A 21,442-nucleotide genomic window follows, 5' to 3' on the forward strand; every position below is an offset into this window, starting at 1 on the left:
ACCCAGCTTGTTTATCCTCTACCATTCTGGACACAATAATGAAGGAGTTGCTGACTGATCACAGCAATTAATCCTCATCAATTAGCCAATAGGGAAACAATGCATTGCTCCCATCCTTCTAAACAGTGCAGTTTTGAAAATATTCTGTCATGGAATTTGCATGTTGTGGGTAGATCCTGCATTGCTTGCCCATTCTTAATAATCCTTAGGTACTGCATGCAGAGTCAAAGCAAACACCTGGCAATTTTGAATCATGGTATTTGCGATGGTTTACTCTTTATGTTTACAGTCTGAAGAAGGAGAAGGTGTGTCCTCATTTGATGACTCAGTACCCAACAGGTTCAGCAACCCCATGTACAACAAGTTCACAAATTCCACAGACAGCGGCACAGATCCCTTCTGTGTAAGTTATTTTGTGACTAACTCTGTGTGTCTGTGTGTGTGTGTGTTGGGGGTGGGGATGCCATGCACAAGTGATTGGGTCAGAGTTAAAAGTTATACCCCCAAAATTTTCTATTACCGTCCAAATGAGGTTAAAGAAAACACGAACATTTCCAAAAAAAAAACGCCCTAGCATTTCACCAGTGAAGTACTTTAGAAATGCAGTCACTTCTGGCATGCAGAAACCATGGCTGTCAATTTGCATGCAGCCAGTTTCCACAAACAGCGATGTGTTATAACAAGGTGTAGAGCTGGATGAACACAGCAGGCCAAGCGGCATCATAGGAGCAGGAAGGCTGACGTTTCGGGCCTAGACCCTTCTGCTGTTTTTGCATTGTTTATTGAGAGGTAAATATTTGCCAGGGCTAGGATACCCTGCCTTTCTGTGTAGTAGTGTCCCCAGAGGGAAAATGGGGCCCTGAGAATAAAGAAAAGGCACCCAGATGACATTTGCCCATCAATGGCATGTTGGTTCTATCCTTGACTTTGAGTCAGTGCCCTAGTGGGTAGATCGACCAAGTATCAGACAATCTCATCACTGTTGTAGGTGTCATTTTGTCTGCGCCACTGCCTGTCCCTAGGGATCTCAAACTCCTTGGGTCTTTTCAACCCGTTCTCAATTCTTCTAGCCTCCACCTGCATGGGTTTCTCCATGGTGTCATTCAGTTAAATATGGTGATGCCTTTCCAAGGGGGTTACTCTAAATGAGTTGCCCTGCTACCAGATGGATAAAACATTGATGAATTTTATAGTCTTTTCTAATGACCATTTTTTAGATGATATTACCCTTTTAAATAAAGAGTATAGTATATAGGGTAAATTAGCTACTAGTTCATGTGTATTTTATTCAAGAACTTACCCATCCTGTTCCCGATTGTAATGACTATAAGTAAACTGAGTTTGAAATTTCTAAGCAAATCCACAATTCTGGTTTTCCTGCTATAGGAAAGATGTTGTTAAACTTGAGAGAGTGCAGAAAAGACTTACAATAATTTGGTGGGGTTGGAGGGTTTGAAGGTTTGAACTATTGGGAGAGGCTGAATAGGCTGGAGCTATTTTCCATGGAGCATCAGAGGCTGAGGGATGACCTTATAGCGGGTCATAAAATCATGAGGGGCATGGATAGGTAAATAGGCAAGCTCTTAACTAGACGGTATTGGTTTAATGTGAGAGGGGAAAGATTTAAAAAGGACCTGAGGGGTAACTTTTTCCACACAGTGATGCATGTATGAAATGAGCTGCCAGAGGAAGTGGTGGAGGTGGGTACAATTACAACATTTAAAAGGCATTGGATGGGTACATGAATAAGAATGCTTTAGAAGGATATGGGCCAAATTCTGGCAAATTGGACTAGGTCAGATTGGAATGTCTGTTCAGTGTGAACGAGTTGGACTGAAGGGTCTGCTTCCATGCTGTAGGACTCTGATGGATATGTTAGTTGTGGAACTGGACAATAAGCCCCAGCCTCAGTCCACAGTATCTCCAGCGTAAGGTTGATCTGAGTTTGAGAGGCTTTGAAGACTCTGGAATTTGCCTCTAATTGAGGAGAACAGACTTAGCCAGTGGACCCTTCTGTAGGGTCATTTATTGGCAAATAGGCTATAAGTTAGTAGCTATTCCTCAGACCAGGTAAAGATATCCAAGGACTCTTGATGAAATTGTAACCCAGCAAGAGTCATCTTCAGTTAGCAAAAGCAAAAATTTGGTTTGGGGAAATTAAGTTCCCATTAAGTGATACATGAATACAACAGTGGCTGGGCTTCACAACTACTTCATTACTTACAAAAGCAATAGGGTTAGGGTTAGAGCATCACTGAACTTCCTATTACTACTACCACAGGTGATGACAAAAGGCAGTTTAATAGCTTTACCTTCATTTAGAAATCTGAAAAGTGTCAATGGAGTGAATGGGGAATGTGCACTAAGTGTAGGGGTTGGTGACTTCAGGGACAATTACTGTCCCAATCCCAGCAGCATAAAAAACTCACCTGATCAAGCGTCAATTGGATACATAAAAGTCCTGAGCAATGAGCTTCTCTTCCAATCAGGAAATCTGTCAGTGAAGTCACATCCTGCTTGATGCTGCCAGCTAATCAGAGGCCAACAGTTTCTGGTCCTGGAGATTATCGCTAGAGGCCCAAGCTACGAAATCACAAAAGGCTGAAACAGCAAGAAGTTGAGCAGGCCTTTTATTTTGGGGTGAGGGCATCTCTAGTTGAGGAGGGTCAAAGGGGTTGGATAAGAGAAGGGGGTTCAGATTTCATCAGCCACCTGCTTGCTCTCGCTCTCGCTCTACCCCACCATCTTTGATTCCAAAATGCCTCTCCCCTCTCCCAGCAGGTAGCACATCCTCTCAAAAGCAAACAACTCAGCCAATGGCAAGTACAGACCTTTAAACAGTCATTAATTGATCACTTCAGGGCCTTAATTGACAGCAAGTTAAGCAGGTCTCCCATGGATTTAGAGACAAGGTGCAGGGCTGGATGAACACAGCAGGCCAAGCAGCATCATAGGAGCATTGGCCTGCTGTGTTCATCCAGCCCTGCACCTTGTTGTCTCTGATTCTCCAGCATCTGCAGTTCCTACTATCTCCCATGGATTTAGTTACTGAGATGGCAAGAAAGGGGCAGTTATTTCTTTGGGGTCAAATTTCCCAATTATTTGCCCTTCTTCATAGAATCCCTACAGTGTGGAAACAGGCCCTTCGGCCCAACAAATCCACACCAAACCTCAGTGCATTCCACCCAGACCCATCCCCCTATAACCCACGTAAGCTACACATCCTTGAACACTACAGGCAATTTAGCAATGGCCAATCCACCTAACCTGCACATCTTTGGACTGTGTGAGGAAACTGGAGCACCCGGAGGAAACCCATGCAGACACTGGGAGAACGTGCTAACTCCATACAGACAGATACCAGAGGCTGGAATCGAACCTGGGTCCCTGGTGCTGTGAGGCAGCAGTGCGAACCACCGTGCTACTGTGCCACCCCTTGCCACTTTCAGGAAGAGCTTTATGATTTCATAGCAGTCAGTTTAGATTAAGAAGGAACCAAATATTCCAGTACTAAAGACAAAAAAAAATTCAGTGTAATTTCTTCCTATGTGTGATCCAGTGAATTCCAGCCATCATTGCTATGATGATCTGTTCATACTGGTCTGGTTACAGATCCTTCATTGCTATCTTAACATGGGATTCATGTCATTTTCAATGTTACATTATAGACTGTTCACCACTGAAACAGGCCATTCAGCCAGTTTTTATGCTCCACCTAAGCATTCTCCCACTTAATTTCATCCATCTGCATCAAGAAAGGCTATTCCTTTCTGCCTATGTACTTATCCAGCTTCGTTTTAAATGTACCTATTTGCTACAACCACACTTTATGGCAACCATTTCCACATTCCCAACACTTTTTGGAGAAAAAGCTTTCTTGTGCATTCTTTTGGGATTTATTACGGACTTTCTTATAAATCTGTCCTCCAGTTTTGGACTGCCCTAGATGTGGGAACAACATCTTCACTGTAAAATCCTTCAATAATTAAGAAGTCCTGTATCATGTCACCCATCTGCCTTCATTTTTCCTGATAGTTACAACAATCATTATGTGACAGGGTCAATCTGTCATTTTCTCTTGAACAGGCATGTTTGCAATATCATCACTGCATCATAATACGTAACCCGAGGAGATAAAAATCTCATGCTTCATCTCACCCTAGACCACATGAAGCATGATACACTAATTGCTACTCTTGTGTAACTTCATAGTGTAACATTAGCCCAAACAATGATGTGCCTGACAAATATAATGTTGGTATATAATAGTTTAGTAAATTCCTGTCGGATCCTTTAATACCATGATTGTGTAACAAGTTAGTCCAGTTGGCTAGATAGGTAGTTTGCAATGCAGAGTGCTGCCAAATGCATGGGTTCAATTCCCACACCAGCTAAGGTTACCATGACAAACTCTCCTCAAATGCTCCCCTCTCCTGAGGAGTGGTGACCCTCAGGTTAAACTATCACTAGTTATCTCTCAAACAAAAACGGAAGTTGCTGGAAAAGCTCAGAAGGTTCGGCAGCATCTGTGAAGAGAAATCAGAGTTAATGTTTCAGGTTCTGAGGAAGGGTCACAGGACCCGAAACATTAACTCTGCTTTCTCTTCACAGATGCTGCCAGACCTGCTGAGATTTTCCAGCAACTTCCGTTTTCGTTTGATTTACAGCATCCGCAGTTCTTTCAGTTTTTACTAATTATCTCTCTCTCTAAAGAAAGAGCAACCAATGTTCTGGAAAGACTATGGTGACTTTACCTTGTGTTACTGGAGATAACGGAAGCATTGTTGCATTAGGTAACGGAAGCATTGTTGCATTAGGTAAAACGCCTTGTCGGAGGTAAAATCACATCAATAATCTCCTCTGAATATGAGTGAGAATTTTGCAGCATGTGTAGATTGGACAATTACTATAGCCCTTTTAACGAGAACTCCCCAACATCTCCAACCAGCCCAATGAGGTCATTAAACTCTGCCTTTCAGACAAAAGCCAATGTTTCATTTGAGAGATTACATCGTTATTGCACTGGAGTGTCAGCCTAGATTATAAACTTCAGCCTCCACAGTCAAACTCAAACTTAATTAACTGACTCAAAATGCAAAAAAGTGTGCCAATCCTGTCACCTATTACAGCACAGATATGATGAAAAACCAAAAGACCATGAGTGGAACCAGAATGCCAAGTTGATAAAGCCAGAGACTTTTTCCTAGGGTGGAGGTAGCTATTACGAGGGGACCTAGTTTTAAAAAAAGTGAGTGGAGGTAGATATAGGGGAGACGTCAGAGGTAGGTTCTTTACTCAGAGAGTGGTTGGGGCGTAGAATGCATTGCCGGAGAGAGTAGTGGAGTTGGCCTCATTAGGGGCATTTAAGCAGATATTAGATAGGCATATGGATGATAGTATAAGGTAGGAGTGGAGGTTAGATAGACCTTAGGTTTAGAGTAAAAGTTCAGCACAACATTGTGGGCTGAAGGGCCTGTACTGTGCTGTACTGTTCTATATTCTAAAGCACTTCCAATAATCACCTGTTTAATTTTCCACAGGATGAACATCACCTGGGAACAAATAATGGTGACCAACAATAGCAAGACTGTCAAAATTCTGTGTGTACACTGTTACTGAAGAAATGTTGAACATTAAACATTTGGTGGTCATAAGTTCTCTTGGCTGCATCATTCCGATCTCTTAACCATGAACTATGGGACCTACAGAGCCAGTGGCATCTTTGACCATGCGAGAAAGCACTGATGAAAATTAAATCCATATTTAACATGCGTTATAGCCTTCATAAAAATTTAAAATTATCTGGGAATAATACTTTAAGACCGTAATATTTAGCTATTTTAACCTAATGAAGTGAAGATATTCAAATGGAAAAGTTTTTAAAATGATAATGGTAAAGAAACCTTTGGAAAATATTGTCTAAAAATGTACTGGGCCAATGATTTTGATCTTGAATTAAAAGTCTCAGATGCACCTTTAAATATGAACATTTATTTTCCCACTGTTTAGAAAATATAAAATGTTGGAGAGATATGGACAACATCAAGTGTTCTCCAGGAATGTCTTTCTACAACATGGTTTTCTGCATGGGAAATCATGTCTCACTAACTTGATTGAATTTTTTGAAGAAGTAACGAATAGGATTGATGAGGGCAAAGCGGTGGATGCGATCTATATGGTCTTCAGTAAGGTGTTCGACAAGATTCCTCATGGTAGACTGGTTAGTAAAGTCAGATCACATGGAATACAGGGAAAACTAGCCATTTGGATACAGAGCTGGCTCAAAAGTAGAAGAGAGAGGGTGGTGGAGTGTTGCTTTTTAGACTGGACACCTGTGACCAGCGGTGTGCCACAAGGATCGGTGCTGGTTCCACTGCTTTTTGTCATTTATATAAATGATTTGGATGTGAACATAGGAGGTATGGTTAGTAAGTTTGTAGATGACACCAAAATCGGAGGTGTAGTGGACAGTGAAGAAAGTTTCCTCACAGTACAAAGGGACCTTGATCAGATGGGCCAATAGGCTGAGGGGTGGCAGATGGAGTTTTAGATAAACGTGAAGTGCTGCATTTTGGAAAGGTAAACCAGGGCAGGACTTATACACTTAATGGTAAGATCCTGGATAGTGTTACTGAACAAAGAGACCTCGGAATCTGTTCACAGTTCCTTGAAAGTGGAGGCACCGGTAGACAGGATAGTGAAGGCGGTGTTTGGTACGCTTGCCTTTATCGGTCAGTGCATTAAGTATAGGAGTTGGGAGGTCATGTTGCAGCTGTGTACAGGACATTGGTTAGGCCACTATTGGAATGCTGCATGCAATTCTGGTCTCCCTGCTATAGAAAGGATGTTGTGAAACTCAAAAGGGTTCAGAAAAGATTTACAAAGATGTTGCCAGGGTTGGAGGGTTTGAGCTATAGAGAGAGTGTCAGAGGCTGAGGAATGACCTTGTGGAGGTTTATAAAACCATAAAGGGCATGGATTGGGTGAATAGGCAACGTCTTTTTCTCAGGGTAGGTGAGTCCAAAATTAGAGAGCATAGCTTTAAAGTTGAGAGGGGAAAGATTTAAAAGAGACCTAAGGGCAACTTTTTCCACAGTGATGCATGTATGGAATGAGCTGCCAGAGGAAGTGGTGGGGGCTGGTACAATTATAACATTTAAAAGGCATCTGGATGGGTATACGAATAGGAAGGATTGAGAGGGACGGGGCCAAATGCTGGCAAATGGGACTAGATTTATTTAGGATATCTGGTCAGCATGGACGTGTTGGACGGGTCTATTTATGTGCTGTACATCTCTATGACTTTGGCTCTAATTCAGATTGTTCTCCCAACACTGACTGTGAGCAACAAATGAGAAAAATCACAGGAGCAGTATAAACAATGTTTTGTTCTTCATTTTCTTGGAACCCTGTTAACTGAAATGATTAAACTATTGCAGGCAGCACAAGAAGCCTGTTGATCAGCCAAATCAAGAACAGTGCAGTGCAATCTGATAACAAGAATCTGTTCATTCTCCAATTGGTGCTGGGGAGGGATGCATTGTGGGATTGACATATCAGATGACCAATAGGAGCTGGAGTGAAGTCGAGATGACGAAACTTTCAGGAATACATCCATGTGGAGTTAGCAACCCAGCCTCTGCAAACCCACCCCCTCATAAAAGAGGAGCAGATGGGACAATCCTGAGCCTGCTGTCATGAATCATTCCCAAAGGCAGCCATGCCATAATCAGCAGGAGGCTTTCATTTGTTCAGGATGGGTTATTGAAAAGGATGTTCTTTTAAACATTGTCAATTTGTTCCGGAGGGTGGGGGAGGCATTCTGGTGGCGTGAGACTGGTGGCAGAAAAAATAGTTGTTATTCTCTCTCCCTATATTAAACTGTTGTGAGAATAGTAACATGGGAATTAGGAGCAGCAGTAGGCAATTTGGCCCTTCGAGTCTGTTCTGCCATTTTACATGATCTTATCCTGGTCTCAACATCACTTTCCTGCCTGCTCCCCATAGACCTTTATCCTGCTTTTCATCAGGAATAATGTCTATTTCTTTCTTGAATCTGTTGATTGATTCTGCCTCCACTGCACTCTGGGGCAGCGGGTTCCACAGATTCACAGCCGTCCGAGAGAAGTAGTTTCTCCTCATCTCAGTTTTGAACCTACCTCCTCTCACTCTATATCTATGACCTCTTGTTCCAGACTGTCCCACAAGGGGAAGCATTTGTTCAACATCTATCTTATCATTCCCCTTCGGCATTTTATAGACCTCAATCAGACCACCACCTCATTCTCCTGACAGCCAGTGAGTACAGGCCCAAAGTATTCAACCACTCCTCACACAACAGCCTTTTCATCCCTGGAATCAACCAGGTGAACCTCCTCTGAACTGCCTCCAGTCTTGCCATATCCTTCCTCAAGTAAGGAGACCAAAACTGGACATGATATTCCAGGTGTGGTCTCACCAACACCTTACATAATTGTAGCAACACTACTTTTATAATTCAGGCCTTTTGCAATGAATGCCAGGATTCCATGTGCATTTCTTATTATATGCTGAACCTGCATACCCATTTGTGATTCATACACAAACAGGCCCAGATCCCTGTGCGTGGACACACTCTAAATCTGATTCCCATTGAAATAATAATTTGCCCTTTTACTTTTCCAGCCAAAATGGACAACCTCACACTGATCCACATTAAACTCCATCTGCCAGATTCTGGCCCATTCCCCTAGCCTATCAATATCCATCTGTAAAACTCTATCTCCTCATCACTGCCTGCTTGCCCACCTACTTTAAGTATCATCCACGAATTTAGCTATGTTACATTCTGTCCCTGCTTACAGATCATTTATGGAGATTGTAAATAGTTGAAGTCGGAGAACTGAGCCCCGCAGCACCCCAATGGTTACAGTTCACCATCCAGAGAAGGACCTTTTTATCATGAACCTCTGTTTCTGTCAGTCAACCAAACCTCCACCCAAGCCAGTATTCTACCCTTAACCCCTTGGGATCTAACCATCTGGGTCAGTCTTCTATCCAGCATGTTGTCAAATGCCTTCTGGAAGTCTAGATGAACCAAATCCACCAGATCCCCATTATCCACCTTGCTCATTACATCCTCAAAGAACTCCAGCTGGTTTGTCAAGCAGAACTTGCCCTCCATGAAACCATGCTCAAACTGATGAATTGAGCTTTGTTTTTTCCAAGTGTCCAGTTATCTCCACCTTTATGATGGACTTTAACAACGTCCCCACTACAGAGGTCAAACTAACTGGACTATAGCTTCCCACTCTTTGCCCATCTCCTTTTTCGGATAAGGGTGTCACATGGAGAATGTTGGAGAGATACATTGCTTTCTTATAAAGTAACAGGGATTTGTAAGTCTATTTGGTAAAATGTGGAGCTGGACTAGCACAGCAGGTCAAACAGTATTGGAACAGCAGGAAAGTCAATTTTTTTGGCACTAGACCCTTCATCAGGTCTCAAGTCTATTCTTTGTTAAGCACATTTTTTGATAAGTCTGTTTCCAACTGGATGTTGCAAACCTGAAAGATTATGCAAGCAATATTTTACCAACTACTAGTGAATGGTTAAAGTTGGCTTTCAAAGGAACTGAATTCCTTTCCATTGTTCTGGTCCTCTTAGTTTCTTTATTATTGGCACAGCATACAGAAAGAATCCCCACTACAAATTTACTATAAAATCATACATTACACAGACATTCCAAACTACTATTGGACTTCCCAATTTATCAAACTCCTTTCTAAAACAAACCCAGGAGTACACAAACTACGCTTGTCGCATCTATTTGAAACACTGCAATCTTTTACTGCAATGAAACATTTTGGGAAAAGATAAAACACAGTTTTAAAATTATCTGCACTTATCTCTTGTTGTTAGAGAGAAACACAACTGATTTGCATGACATTTAAACTAAAACACTGGACACAAAGTGTAGCTTCCTATGATTTCATTGCATAACCACTGCTTAAACTCTTTGAGACTAGCAAGGAAGAGTATAACATGGATTACAATGGCAGTGGCATGCTGTAATCATCTTAGATTGTATCACTTTTCTCATAAAACACACCTAGACAGTTAGAAAAATAGAGAACCATAATTACAATTTTCGAAGGATTTTAGTGTTGAATAAGCTGATTTTTGTCTTGCATTTAGAAAACAGCTCATAGAATTTCTTAAAACAATCAGTTAAGATAATCTTGATCAGAATGCATCTGAAGAGATTAAGTCAAATACATACAACCATTCTATTCAGTAGATTATCGAAATATCATTTAAGACCACTTATTACCAAATGGATTTTCATTTCAATTGGGAAGTTAGAGTTTTGGGGCAAGATTTTAAAATCTGTGGATATTTAAATTTCCCTGAATTCCTGCAAACTGCAACAGTGAGACCAGTTTGAAATCACAAGCAAAATCTTCCCAAGAGTGGACATTGCAATTCACCATAAAGTAGAAGCTCATTGTCTGCAGTTCAGGGGTATTAATGAGCAAAAGACTACAGCTACAAAGAAGGTTTCATTGGACGTTCAGAAAACCATCAAACACAACCCCACCCAGCACAGCCCAGTTTATAGACATGCTCACACACTTCTGACAGGACCAAGCCAGTATCAAAACAAAGAAAACTACCAAAATGCTTTAAAGGGTTAAACAAGCAACATAAAACATCCAAATCACAAAAAGCACAAAGGTAACTTAAGAAATTAAATACAGTTGCTTCTCCTATAAACTATTTGGAGTGCTCACCAGGAACAGAAGGCAATAACATTCTTAAAATATTTACAGCAGTGCCAAGAGTTGTGGATAGATCTGGTTAAAACCTTTTGAAGTTTTGTTCAGATCCAGCCTGAACAATTAGAATGAAGGTTTCTTGCTTCTACTGGACGGAACTGCTCTTAACATAAAAATCAAGATTTAACAGCCCAGTTCCTGGACAGCAAGGAGACCAAAGACAAATTTAACAACTAATTCAACACACAAGACAATGCAAATTCTGGCTGAAGAAGGAACAGTGATAAGATGGGAATATGGGTGAACATCCTTCAATGTGGATGGGGGTCTTCAGTTTAGCAGCGAAACAAAAGATGCTGGTAACATTCTCCTTACTGCAGAAGAGATTAGCAGGAGATGTAATAGGGGTGTTCAAAATTATTCAGGGTTTTGCTAGAGTAAATAGGGAGTTCATCCAGGAGGGCAATGATCGAAGATAACTGGCAAAGGAATCAAGACAGGAAATGAGGATTTTTAAAAACATTTACCACAAATTAGTGTATTCCACGTCATTATCAGAAAGGTCAATTCAAGAAGATTCATGAGTAACTTTCAAGAGGGAATTGGAATTAAAGGCCAAATTTAGTTAATGTACACTATAAACATACTTGAAAGTACAAAATTTCCCTTGGAGCAAGGGGCTGAGATTGGACCCAATTCTTTCAAAGAGCTGCACAGATGGAGTGCTCCCAAATGGTCTGCTCCTGTGCTCAATGATTCTAAAAAACTGCAATCAGCCAGATTTTAGGTCTTGTAGTTTACATTTGCAAAACATTTCTTTAGATGTTAATGTTGCCGTTACATTTTAATACTCACTCCAGATCAGTAACAGTGCAAACAAAACATTTTGTTCAAGTGTATTTCTGAAGGAATACTGTGCACTAAAGGGATAACACAAGGAACCATGTTCAAAAACCAGCAGGAAATTTCTCAACAATCAGGCCATGACCAAATGCAATGTCTTACATGGCTAACGTCAAGATGTTAACGTTTTTCATGCCAGCTCTCTACCCCAGCTTGCCCTCTGACTCACTCGGTGTGTATCCAATCACCTTCTCAGCAAGTCCTACTTAGCAACACAGCTTTCAGTGTCTAGACCCTCCCCTCCTTAACCTTCTTCACCTATCACTGCCCACCTCCCGTTTAAATGCCATCTAATGACAGTCTCTCTCAGCAGTGGTCAATCTGTTCTCTCAGATGCTAATTCTCATGCATTTGCTTCAGAAACCTATTGAACAACATTTATCACATATAAATACAGCTTATGACTTATGCAACAGATCTAGCGAACAATATACAAAATGCACAGATAATTAGACAGGAATGATTGCACCAACACTGACTAACTAGGAGTTGGCAACGATCTCCTTACGAGGGATTTGCCAGCATTGCACTTGCTTATCTGTGACTAGCACGCTTGAGAGAGATAGCAGAGTCAATGTAGCAAGTACATGTTGTGCATGTTCTGCCCTTAAGGCAGTCTCTATGTACACTTTGAGCTTACAGAAACATTCTCCACTAAAGCATATCTGCTGGCTGTAAATATTAAGTAACCTCAATTCTCCTTAGTACTAACACTTAGCAATCCTGCTTTACGAGCAAGTCTCGTGCACACACAGAGGAGTTCAGGATACCTTCATTTCCAAATGCCAGTCTTTCTGCTCCTCTCTCTTGTAAAGGAGATTTATCAGCTAACCTTTGCCTGCGTCTCGACAAACACTGAGGCTGTGAGCACTTCCACTCCCAGCATGACGCCACACAAATAGGTGCCTGATGTTACCCAACCTGTTCCCCAGGCAACCTAAAACCACAGACTAACACGCTGTGGGAAATGAAATTTTGGCGACGATTTGCCACTCTCGCCATGGAAGACAATACGAAAGCTTAGCTGACCACACTCTAGCAATGTTCAACCGTAGCTTGTCGTTACAGCCACTGAAAGCCCAGATACAATGAGAGATTTACACAAACAACTAAAGCAAAGTTCTGAACTGTTTTGTGTGGGGCCGAAGCGCATGACTCAGTTAGACACGGCAGATCATTTAATCTGAGCCAACCCCTCGACATCGGGGTATTTGAATGGGCTGGCACCAATCTGGTCGGACCAGAGTGAGGCTTCATGCTGCAGTGGTGTTCTCCGAGGGTAGAACGTGTTGTGCAGATTGTAGTTCAAGATGCAGCTCAGGGATGCCATGTATATATCAGCGAAGCGCGAGAGCCGTCGAGAGAAATAGGTAGGATTATGGTGGGTTCTAAAAATGCTCCCAAACTGGGGGTTAAAGATGGTCTTGGTCGCTTCCCTGAAACATCAAAAAAAGGTAAATGAGTGGCCAGTGATGGCAACGTAAATAGGAACAGACTTCTTAATACAACAGGTGGGGAAGTGGTGGCGTAGCGAGAATGTTACCTGGTTAGTAATCCGGAAGCCTAGGTTAATGCAATAAGGAAAATAGGTTTAAATCCCACCAGGGAATTTAAATACAATGAATAAAACCTGGAATTGGAAACTAGTGTCAGTAATGGTGACCTCCATCGCAAGATGTCCTCCCAAGTAAGGGAACGGTAGTCTTAACTTAAAGCACTTAAATCTGCTCCAAGCAGTGGCAGGGATCTGGTAGGAGCATCGCACCACACAAAACCTAGCCCCTGATCCCAGATCCCAAAGAAATCTTCAGTTGGTACTGTCAATTGGATGAATAATCCAGAGACCGAGGCTAATGCTCTGGAGATACGGGTTCGAAAACCAACCCAGGCAATGGGAGGAACTGAAACTCAATCAATAAATTTGGAATAGAAAGCTTGTCTCAGTGATGGTGACCATGAAACTGCTATCCGTGGATGCATCCACATGGTTCACTAATGTCCTTCAGGGAAAGAAATCTGTCGTCTTCACTTGGTCTGCCCTACATGCGACTCCAGACCTGCAGCAATGTGGCTGACTCTTAACTGCCCCCAGGAATGGCCCGGGTAACTATGCAGCTTGAAGACAATTTGGGATGGGTAGCCTTTCCAGCAACACACTCATCCCATTGAAGGATAAGAAGGAACAGGGATCACATTGGAACACAAGTGCCTTTGACCCAACAATACCTAGTGTAAAAGGGGCATCTCCCACCATGATCCAACCTTCCTCTTAGTACTATCTCACCCATGGTCAAGTTCCACTCCAAGCAACAGAATCCAGGCTGACACTCGTGATGGGATTCAGGGAGCACTGCACTTTTGCAAGTGCCGTCTTTGGAGCCATGCGTAAAACTGAACCCATGCCTGCCCTCTAAGGTGAATGGAACAGATCTTGTGGCAGGATTTCAAAGGGGTGCAGAGTTATACCCTCAGAGGCCCATGGAGTCACATCATCTGCAAGTGGCATCAGATTCGAAGCAGGAGAGGAGGAAATAATATTGGGAATGGTATAGAACATTCAGCTTTTGCTATCCAACTTCTTGTCCAAAATTAATTCAATAGATTTTAGCATATACTGAGTTTGCTAGAAAAGTGTGTGTGTATATTACAGTCACTAACTCATGTGTGAATGATGACCTTACATAATGTCTATGGTGGTTATTACAACTCACCGTAACTCATTTCTCTCCTTGATCCATTCTTGTAGCACCATCCGTGACTCTGCATCTTCATAAGTCTAAAACAGTTTCATAAAAGGAAGGATAAAGGAATACCAAGTGCATCCTACACTTTTGCTAACTCAACAATTAAAATTCCTTGGAAATGTCAGTTTTGATTAACCTGGTCAAAAATGCACCTATCGTCTGAGGAAAAAGTACTGATTATGTACAAAAACAGAAATTGCTGGAGAAACCTAGCACATCTGCCAACATCTCTAGGAAGAAGCAGAGTTAACAGTTTGTATCCGGTGACTCTACGTCAAACCTCAAGACCAGACTTGAAACGTTAACTCTGCTTTCTTCCCACAGATGCTGTCAGACCTGCTGAGTTTCTCCAGCAATTTCTGTTTTTGTTTTAGACCTTCAGTATCCGCAGTTTTGCTTTATTTCACTGATTATGTACAGTTGTTCTAGATTACAGAGCTATCATTAAGACTACTCTTTATCAAATCTGATTTTCAGCTGAATTGGATTCAAACTTGAAGGGCTAAAGTTTACAGACACTTTAGATTCAATTCCCTGACCTTATTCCCCACAAACTGCACTTACATCAGTTTGAGGGAATGAAACTGAATCCCAAACCTATGGTGTGGAGCACACAAGCTCAAACATTCTATGGTCTCTCATAATAATCTCACCACCCATTATCAGGGCCTCTTAATGGTTTTATCAATTCACAGGAGGTGGCTGTTGCTGGCGAGGTCAGTGTTAAATGCCCATCTCTAATTGCCGTTTAGATGGTAATGGTGGTGGTTGTGATGGGTCTTCTTGAATCACTGTACTTCATGTTCTGTTAAGGAGCATTTTGGAATTTAGAATCTAGAATTTTGGCCCAGCAATCGTGAAAGATCATATACCTCATAAGAAACAGAAGCAGAATTACACCATTCTGCTGTTCGATCATGGTTGATATGTTTCTCAACCCCATTCTCCTCTTAACGAAGCCATGCTGACTCAGCCCTATTTTATCATGCATTTCCAAGTCTCATCTTTAATAATGGACTCAAATCTTACCAGTGACTGAGATCAGACTAACCAGCCTATAAATTCCCACCTTCTGCCTCCCTCCTTTCCTAACTAGGGTGTTACATTAACCATTTTACAGTCCTGTGGGACCCTCCCTGACTCCAGCGATTCCTGAAAGATCACCACCAATATCTTCACAAACTCCTCAGTTTTCTCCTTCATAAATCCAGGGTGTGGTCCAAGTGTTTTATCCACCTTCAGGCCTCTCAGCTTCCCCAGCACCTTCTCCTTAGCAATGGCCACCTCTGCTCCCAACTCTCTTGGCATTCTGGTATGCCTCTTCCTCTGGGATGCAGTTTCAAGTCAGGATGGTGAGTGGCTTGGCGGGAAACATGCAAGTGTGGGGTTCCCATGAACCTGCTGCCTTTGTTCTATGCATTAAGGGCATTGCATATTGAAGGAGCCATCAAAGCAGCCTTGGTGAGTTGCTGCCATGCATCTTGTTGACAGTAAATGTCACTGTGTGTCAGTGGTGTAGGGAGTGAATGCTGAAGGTTTTAAAATGGGGTGCCAATCAAGGGCCTGCTTTGTTCTAGATGGTGTTAAACTTCTTGAATGTTGTTGGAACAGCATTTATCCAGGCAACTGGGAAGTATTCCATCCTACTTGTGACCTGTGCCTTGTAGAGATGGACAGTTTCTGGGGAGACAGAAGGTGAGTTAATCACTGCAAAACTCCTAGCCTTTGATCTGGTCTTGTTACCAATATATTTATAGGACTGAGATAACAAGGTGTGGAGCTGGATGAACACAGCAGGCCAGGCAACATTCGAGGAGCAGGAAAGCTGACGTTTAGGGTCTGGATCCTTCTTCAGAAATTTATAGGACTGGCCCGGTTTGGTGTTTTTGTCCCTTAGACAATGACCCTGGGAAATTCACTGATGTAAAAGAACAACTCAGTTAGCTCTGGCATTGACTAATGAGCTGAAGAACCACCTTCTCTCTTAGAATTGCTCCAATTTAGAAAAGAACCAAGATATGATTTTTAAACTTATAAAAGGGTGTTCAAATTTTCACATTCCTACAAAAGGGTTGAAAAGGCATTACTCTGAAACAGAGATAGCATCAGGAATATCAGATTCCTCATGACAGATGCTGATGTGCTGCTAGAGATGTACATAACAGATTTGAGTTGAAATTCATAAATAAAAGCTGTTATACCATTAGCTGATGGTGCAAGCATTAGGGTCAGAGATTTAAGGTCTTGGCCAGAAAATGCTGGGAGGGGTAGGAGGAAGAAACGTTTTCACAGTGAATGATAATGGCCTGAAGTTCTCAGCCTGCGAGAGTAATGGAAGCAGAGAATGCAGAACGATTTGAGAAAAGGAAACCGGTTAAGGGCTTGAGGGAAATAAACCTGCCAAGCTACACAGATAGAGTGGGAGAAGGGGACTGATTGGATTGCTCCACAGAGGGCTAGCATGGCCTCAGTGGGATAAATGGCCTTCTTCTCTAGAACAGAACAGCACAGCACAGGAACAGGCCATTTGGCCCATAATGTTGTGCTGAACAGGACACTAAATTAAACTAATCCATTCTATCTGTCTTTGGTCCACATCCCTCCATTCCTTGCATATTCATGTGCTTATCTAAAAATCTCTTAAAATGCCCCTATCGTATCTGCCTCTACCACCACCCCTGGCAGCGCATTCCAGGCTCCAACCACTCTGTGTAAAAAAAAAACTTGCCCTTCACATATCCTTTGAACTTTCCTGCTCTCACCTTAAATGCATGCCCTCTAGTATTCAACATTTTAGCTCTGGGAAAAAGATTCTGACCATCAACCCTACCTATGCATCTCATAATTTTATTAGTCTCTCCTCAGCCTCCGCCGCTCCAGAGAAAACAACCTGAGATTTTCTAGCCTCTCTTAATAGCTCATACCCTCTAATCCAGGCAGCATCCTCGTACACCTCTTCTACACTCTTTCCAAAGCCTCCACATCCTTCCCGTAATGTGGCGATCAGAATTGAATGCAATATTCTAAATGTGGCTTAACCAAAGTCTTATAAAGCTGCAACATGACATCCTGACTTTTGTACTCAATTGCCCACCAAATAAAGGCAAGCATTCCATACGCCTTCTTTACCACCCTGTCTACTTGTGTGGACTTGAACCCCAAGATCCTTCTGTACGTCAACACTGTTCAGGGTCCTGCCATTAACTGTCTACTTTTCTTTAACATTTGATCTCCCACAGCACCTCTCACTTAGCCAGATTAAACTCCACCCACATCCGTGACTGATCTATATCCTGTTCTCTATTGTAACAGCTCTATAAAAAAAGGACACACTTACCTGCATACGTTCAAGCAGCCCAGTGAGACCCTGCAACCACACAACTACCTGATTGTACGTGTCTGTATTCATCGTTTTAATCTCCGATCGCAGCTCAGGAATAATTGCACCAGTTCTCCAGCCATGCTTCAGGGTCAGATCCTTGTGTGACAAAAAGAATATCAGTTAGTCATGCTTAGCTCAGTTATATTTGCAGAAGTACAAACAAGATTTCTTTCTTTGGTTTTATTGCATTGGGAATTCGCGACCTCAAAGACATAAGAAAGCATTTTAGTCTTTTCCTAAAATAATTTCTGCTACAGTAAAAACCTGACTGATAAGCATTTTAACAAGAAGCAAAAGGTGATTTAGAAAAAAACGATTCCAGGAATGAGGAACTTCAGTGATGAGGATAGATCGAAGAATTTGGGACTATTCTCCCTGGAGAGAAGAAGGCTGAGAGGAGATCTGAGTGAGGCGCTCAAAATCATGAGCAGGCTGGACACAGGAGATAGGGAGAAGCTCGATAAAAGATAAAAAAAAGATTTTAAGTGATGCGCCAACAAAGCAAGACAGATGTGAGGAAATAATGTGAGAAAAAGTATGTAGTTAGGGTATGGAACGCACTGCTCAGAAACGTGGTACAGACAGGTCCAGTTCAAGAGGGTTTTGGATCGATATTTGGATTGAAATGGTATGCAGGGATATGGGGAAAAAGGCAGGAGATTGGCTCTAGGTGGTAGAACTGGTGCAGGCACAATGGGCTGAATGGTCTCCTTCTGCACCATAACTATTCTATGGGGGTGGCACGGTGGCTCAGTGGTTAGCACTGCTGCCTCACTTCACCAGGACCTGGGTTCGATTCAACCGTCGGGTAACAGTCTGTGTGGAGTTTGCACATTCTCCATGTGTCTGCGTGCGTTTCGTCCATGTGCTCCGGTTTCCTCCCACAGTCCAAAGATGTGCAGGCTAGGGTGGACTGGCCATGCTAAATTGCCCTTAGGTGTCCAGGGTAGGTGGATTAGCCATGGGAAATGCAGGGATAGTGTGGGCGGTGGGTTTGGTTAGGATGCTCTTTGGAGGGTCAGTGTGAACTCGATGGGCCGACAGGCCTGCTTCCACACTGTAGGGATTCTAGGATTCTGTGAAATGCTCTTGGAATATTTGATTTTGGGGAATCCACACATTTGTGGTATAGATAAAGCACAAGAGAATAACGCAAAATCTCCACATACTTAATATTGACCATTTTATCAATTAAACATTGCAACCTCTTTCTGTTCTTCCCGTTCTCCCAGCACAGTTTATTCCCTAGAGGACATTAGTGAACCAGATGGGTTTTTACAACAATCAACAATGGCGTCATGGACGCCGGTTGCTGAACTTTTAATTCCAGATTTATTGATTAAGTTTAAATTACACCATCGGTCATGGTGGGATTCAAACTCACGTCCCCAATAGATTAGCCCGAGTCTCTGGATTGCTAGTCCAGTGACAACAACAACACCTCACCACAAGCACAGAACAAAATGTCCCATTATATTTAGTTTAGTACAAGCTATTTCATTAATTTAATGACAGCACAGATATACTTACAGCCAGATCACTGTAAATATGATCCCCAAAATAAAGTACCTTCGAGCCAGTCCATCCAGTGAGCTTTAAAAATTCATACAGGTTGCCCTGGGTGAAATCAAAGTTCACGATTAAAATGCCGTTCAGACTGAAGTTTAAAGCCTGCAGCTTATTCTTCCCAAAATGAATTGCTAGATTGTAAATATTGATACAAGTGCAAACCTTAACTAAACAAGAACCAAGAAACAGGGAAACATCATTAACAGCAGCACCGTTCACTGTGTCAGTCTGAACCGCTACACTGCAATCTCATAAGGACAAAGGCCAGGCTCTCCAAGCCTCTGTAATGTGGGGCTGGGAACTTAAAAATTCATTAAGTAATCAACAAGCTGTCAATAATTTTCAGTAAAAAAGGGCCATTAAAAAAACTTTTTGTTTCTTTATTTTTCTGTATTTTCTCAGAAGAACTTGTATTTAAGAATCTGTACCTAGGTACCTTTGTACGCAAGATGGCACCGTAAGTGGCAACTTGTAAACTTCTCAATTAACTCATTTGAGTACATGTGACAATAAAATTAATTCAGTTCAATTCAATTCATTTTATTACTTCAGTCCAGAAAGGTTTGTCCCACTCTTCTAACAAAAGTAGAATGAATTCTGTTTATTTTATATCCACATACTTTGAACATTGTAACATGTAAAACAAGTGAAAATCAGAAAAAGATACAAGACCATTCCATTAATTGCAGACGGTTACTGTTTGTAAATCTCTACGAAATGAAGTACAAGCTACATCACTAAAGTCACTTCATTCAAATTATGATCATTCAAATTGTTTTTACACATTAAATTTCCATGTTGCTGAATTGTTAACTTTGCTTAATTGAATCTATTTGATCATTACATTTAGCACAAAAACACTATGGATAATCAGGAAGAAACCAAATTGAAATATTTGTCTCTTCTGTCATTAGAATAATTTGACACCCCTTCTATTAAATAAATGCACACATCAGGCTGAATGGAAACTACTAATTATACTGTGGATTGTGACATAGTTTATACACAGTTATATACTTGTCAGAACCCCACAGTATACTGAGCCTTGAAACTAAGCTTAGTGGCTTTGTCGTCAATTTTAATAAATGATCCAGAGATTGCAATTGTTTGCGAGGCAAAAAACAAAAGAATCATATAGGTTTCTTTTGTTGAGAACAACTGATTAATCAACATAAAAACTGATCAGAGGAATTTGAATCATTTAAAATTGAGCCTGTGTGTTTATGGAACATTCAACTCTATAACATCAAACTAACAGGCTTACACAGGCAACCATCAGACAGAATGAAGGGATTCCTGCTCCCAGGATGAGGCATTCCACTCCCGTACATCTCAGATGTCCTCGTTTTTCAAGGACCGCAACTTCCCCCTCAATGGTCGAGAACGCCCTCCTCCACCGTGTCTCCCAAATTTCCGGCAACTCATCCTTCACACCCCGTCCCCGCAATAACAACCAAAAAAGAATCCCCCTCGTCCTCACGTACCACCCCACCAACTTCCGGATCCAACGCATCATCCTCCGACACTTCCGCCATCTGCAATCCGACCCCACCACCAAAGACATTTTTCCCTCCCCACCCTTATCAGCTTTCCGGAGGGACCACTCTCTCTGTGACTCCCTTGTCCGCTCCACACTCCCCTCCAGCCCCACCACACCTGGTACTTTTCCCTGCAACCGCAGGAAGTGCTACACCTGCCCCCACACCTCCTCCCTCACCCCCATCCCAGGCCCCAAGAAGACTTTCCACATCAAGCAGATGTTCACCTGTACATCTGCCAATGTGGTATACTGCATCCGCTGTACCCGGTGTGGTCTCCTCTACATCGGGGAAACCAAGCGGAGGCTTGGGGACCGCTTTGCAGAACACCTACGCTCAGTTTGCAATAAACAACTGCACCTCCCAGTCGCGAACCATTTCAACTCCCCCTCCCATTCCTCAGACGACATGTCCATCCTGGGCCTCCTGTAGTGCCACCCGAAGGTTGCAGGAACAGCAACTCATATTCCGCTTGGGAACCCTGCAGCCCAATGGTATCAATGTGGATTTCACAAGCTTCAAAATCTCCCCTCCCCCCACCGCATCCCA

General features: G+C 42.2%; 2 protein-coding genes across 5 annotated transcripts in view; one reads left to right on the forward strand and one right to left on the reverse strand.

Annotated features, from left to right (window-relative positions):
• LOC109912607 (stabilin-2-like) overlaps positions 1-5,654 on the forward strand; it is a 191,243-nt gene extending 185,589 nt beyond the window's left edge. For all 3 annotated transcript variants that reach the window (XM_048607479.1, XM_048607480.1, XM_048607482.1), the window contains 2 exons: positions 290-403; positions 5,541-5,654. In XM_048607479.1, coding sequence (XP_048463436.1) covers positions 290-403; positions 5,541-5,582 — 156 coding nt within the window. In that variant the 3' untranslated portion in view covers positions 5,583-5,654. The remainder of the gene's footprint in view (positions 1-289; positions 404-5,540) is intronic.
• nt5dc3 (5'-nucleotidase domain containing 3) overlaps positions 1-21,442 on the reverse strand; it is a 127,870-nt gene that overhangs the window by 79,954 nt on the left and 26,474 nt on the right. The window contains exons 11-14 of one of the 2 annotated variants that reach the window (XR_007264040.1): positions 19,317-19,403; positions 17,742-17,882; positions 14,372-14,436; positions 12,431-13,096 (exon numbers count right to left, since the gene is read on the reverse strand). Coding sequence is in view for 1 of the 2 variants with exons in the window: in XM_048607483.1 (XP_048463440.1) it covers positions 12,835-13,096; positions 14,372-14,436; positions 17,742-17,882; positions 19,317-19,403 (555 nt within the window). In the remaining variant the exon portion in view is untranslated. Of the gene's footprint in view, positions 1-9,636; positions 13,097-14,371; positions 14,437-17,741; positions 17,883-19,316; positions 19,404-21,442 lie in introns of those variants that run through there. The other variant, XM_048607483.1, reaches the window with a different exon arrangement.

The sequence above is a fragment of the Rhincodon typus genome, chromosome 18 (assembly GCF_021869965.1).
Source record: "Rhincodon typus isolate 14 chromosome 18, sRhiTyp1.1, whole genome shotgun sequence".
Taxonomy (NCBI): Eukaryota; Metazoa; Chordata; class Chondrichthyes; order Orectolobiformes; family Rhincodontidae; genus Rhincodon; species Rhincodon typus.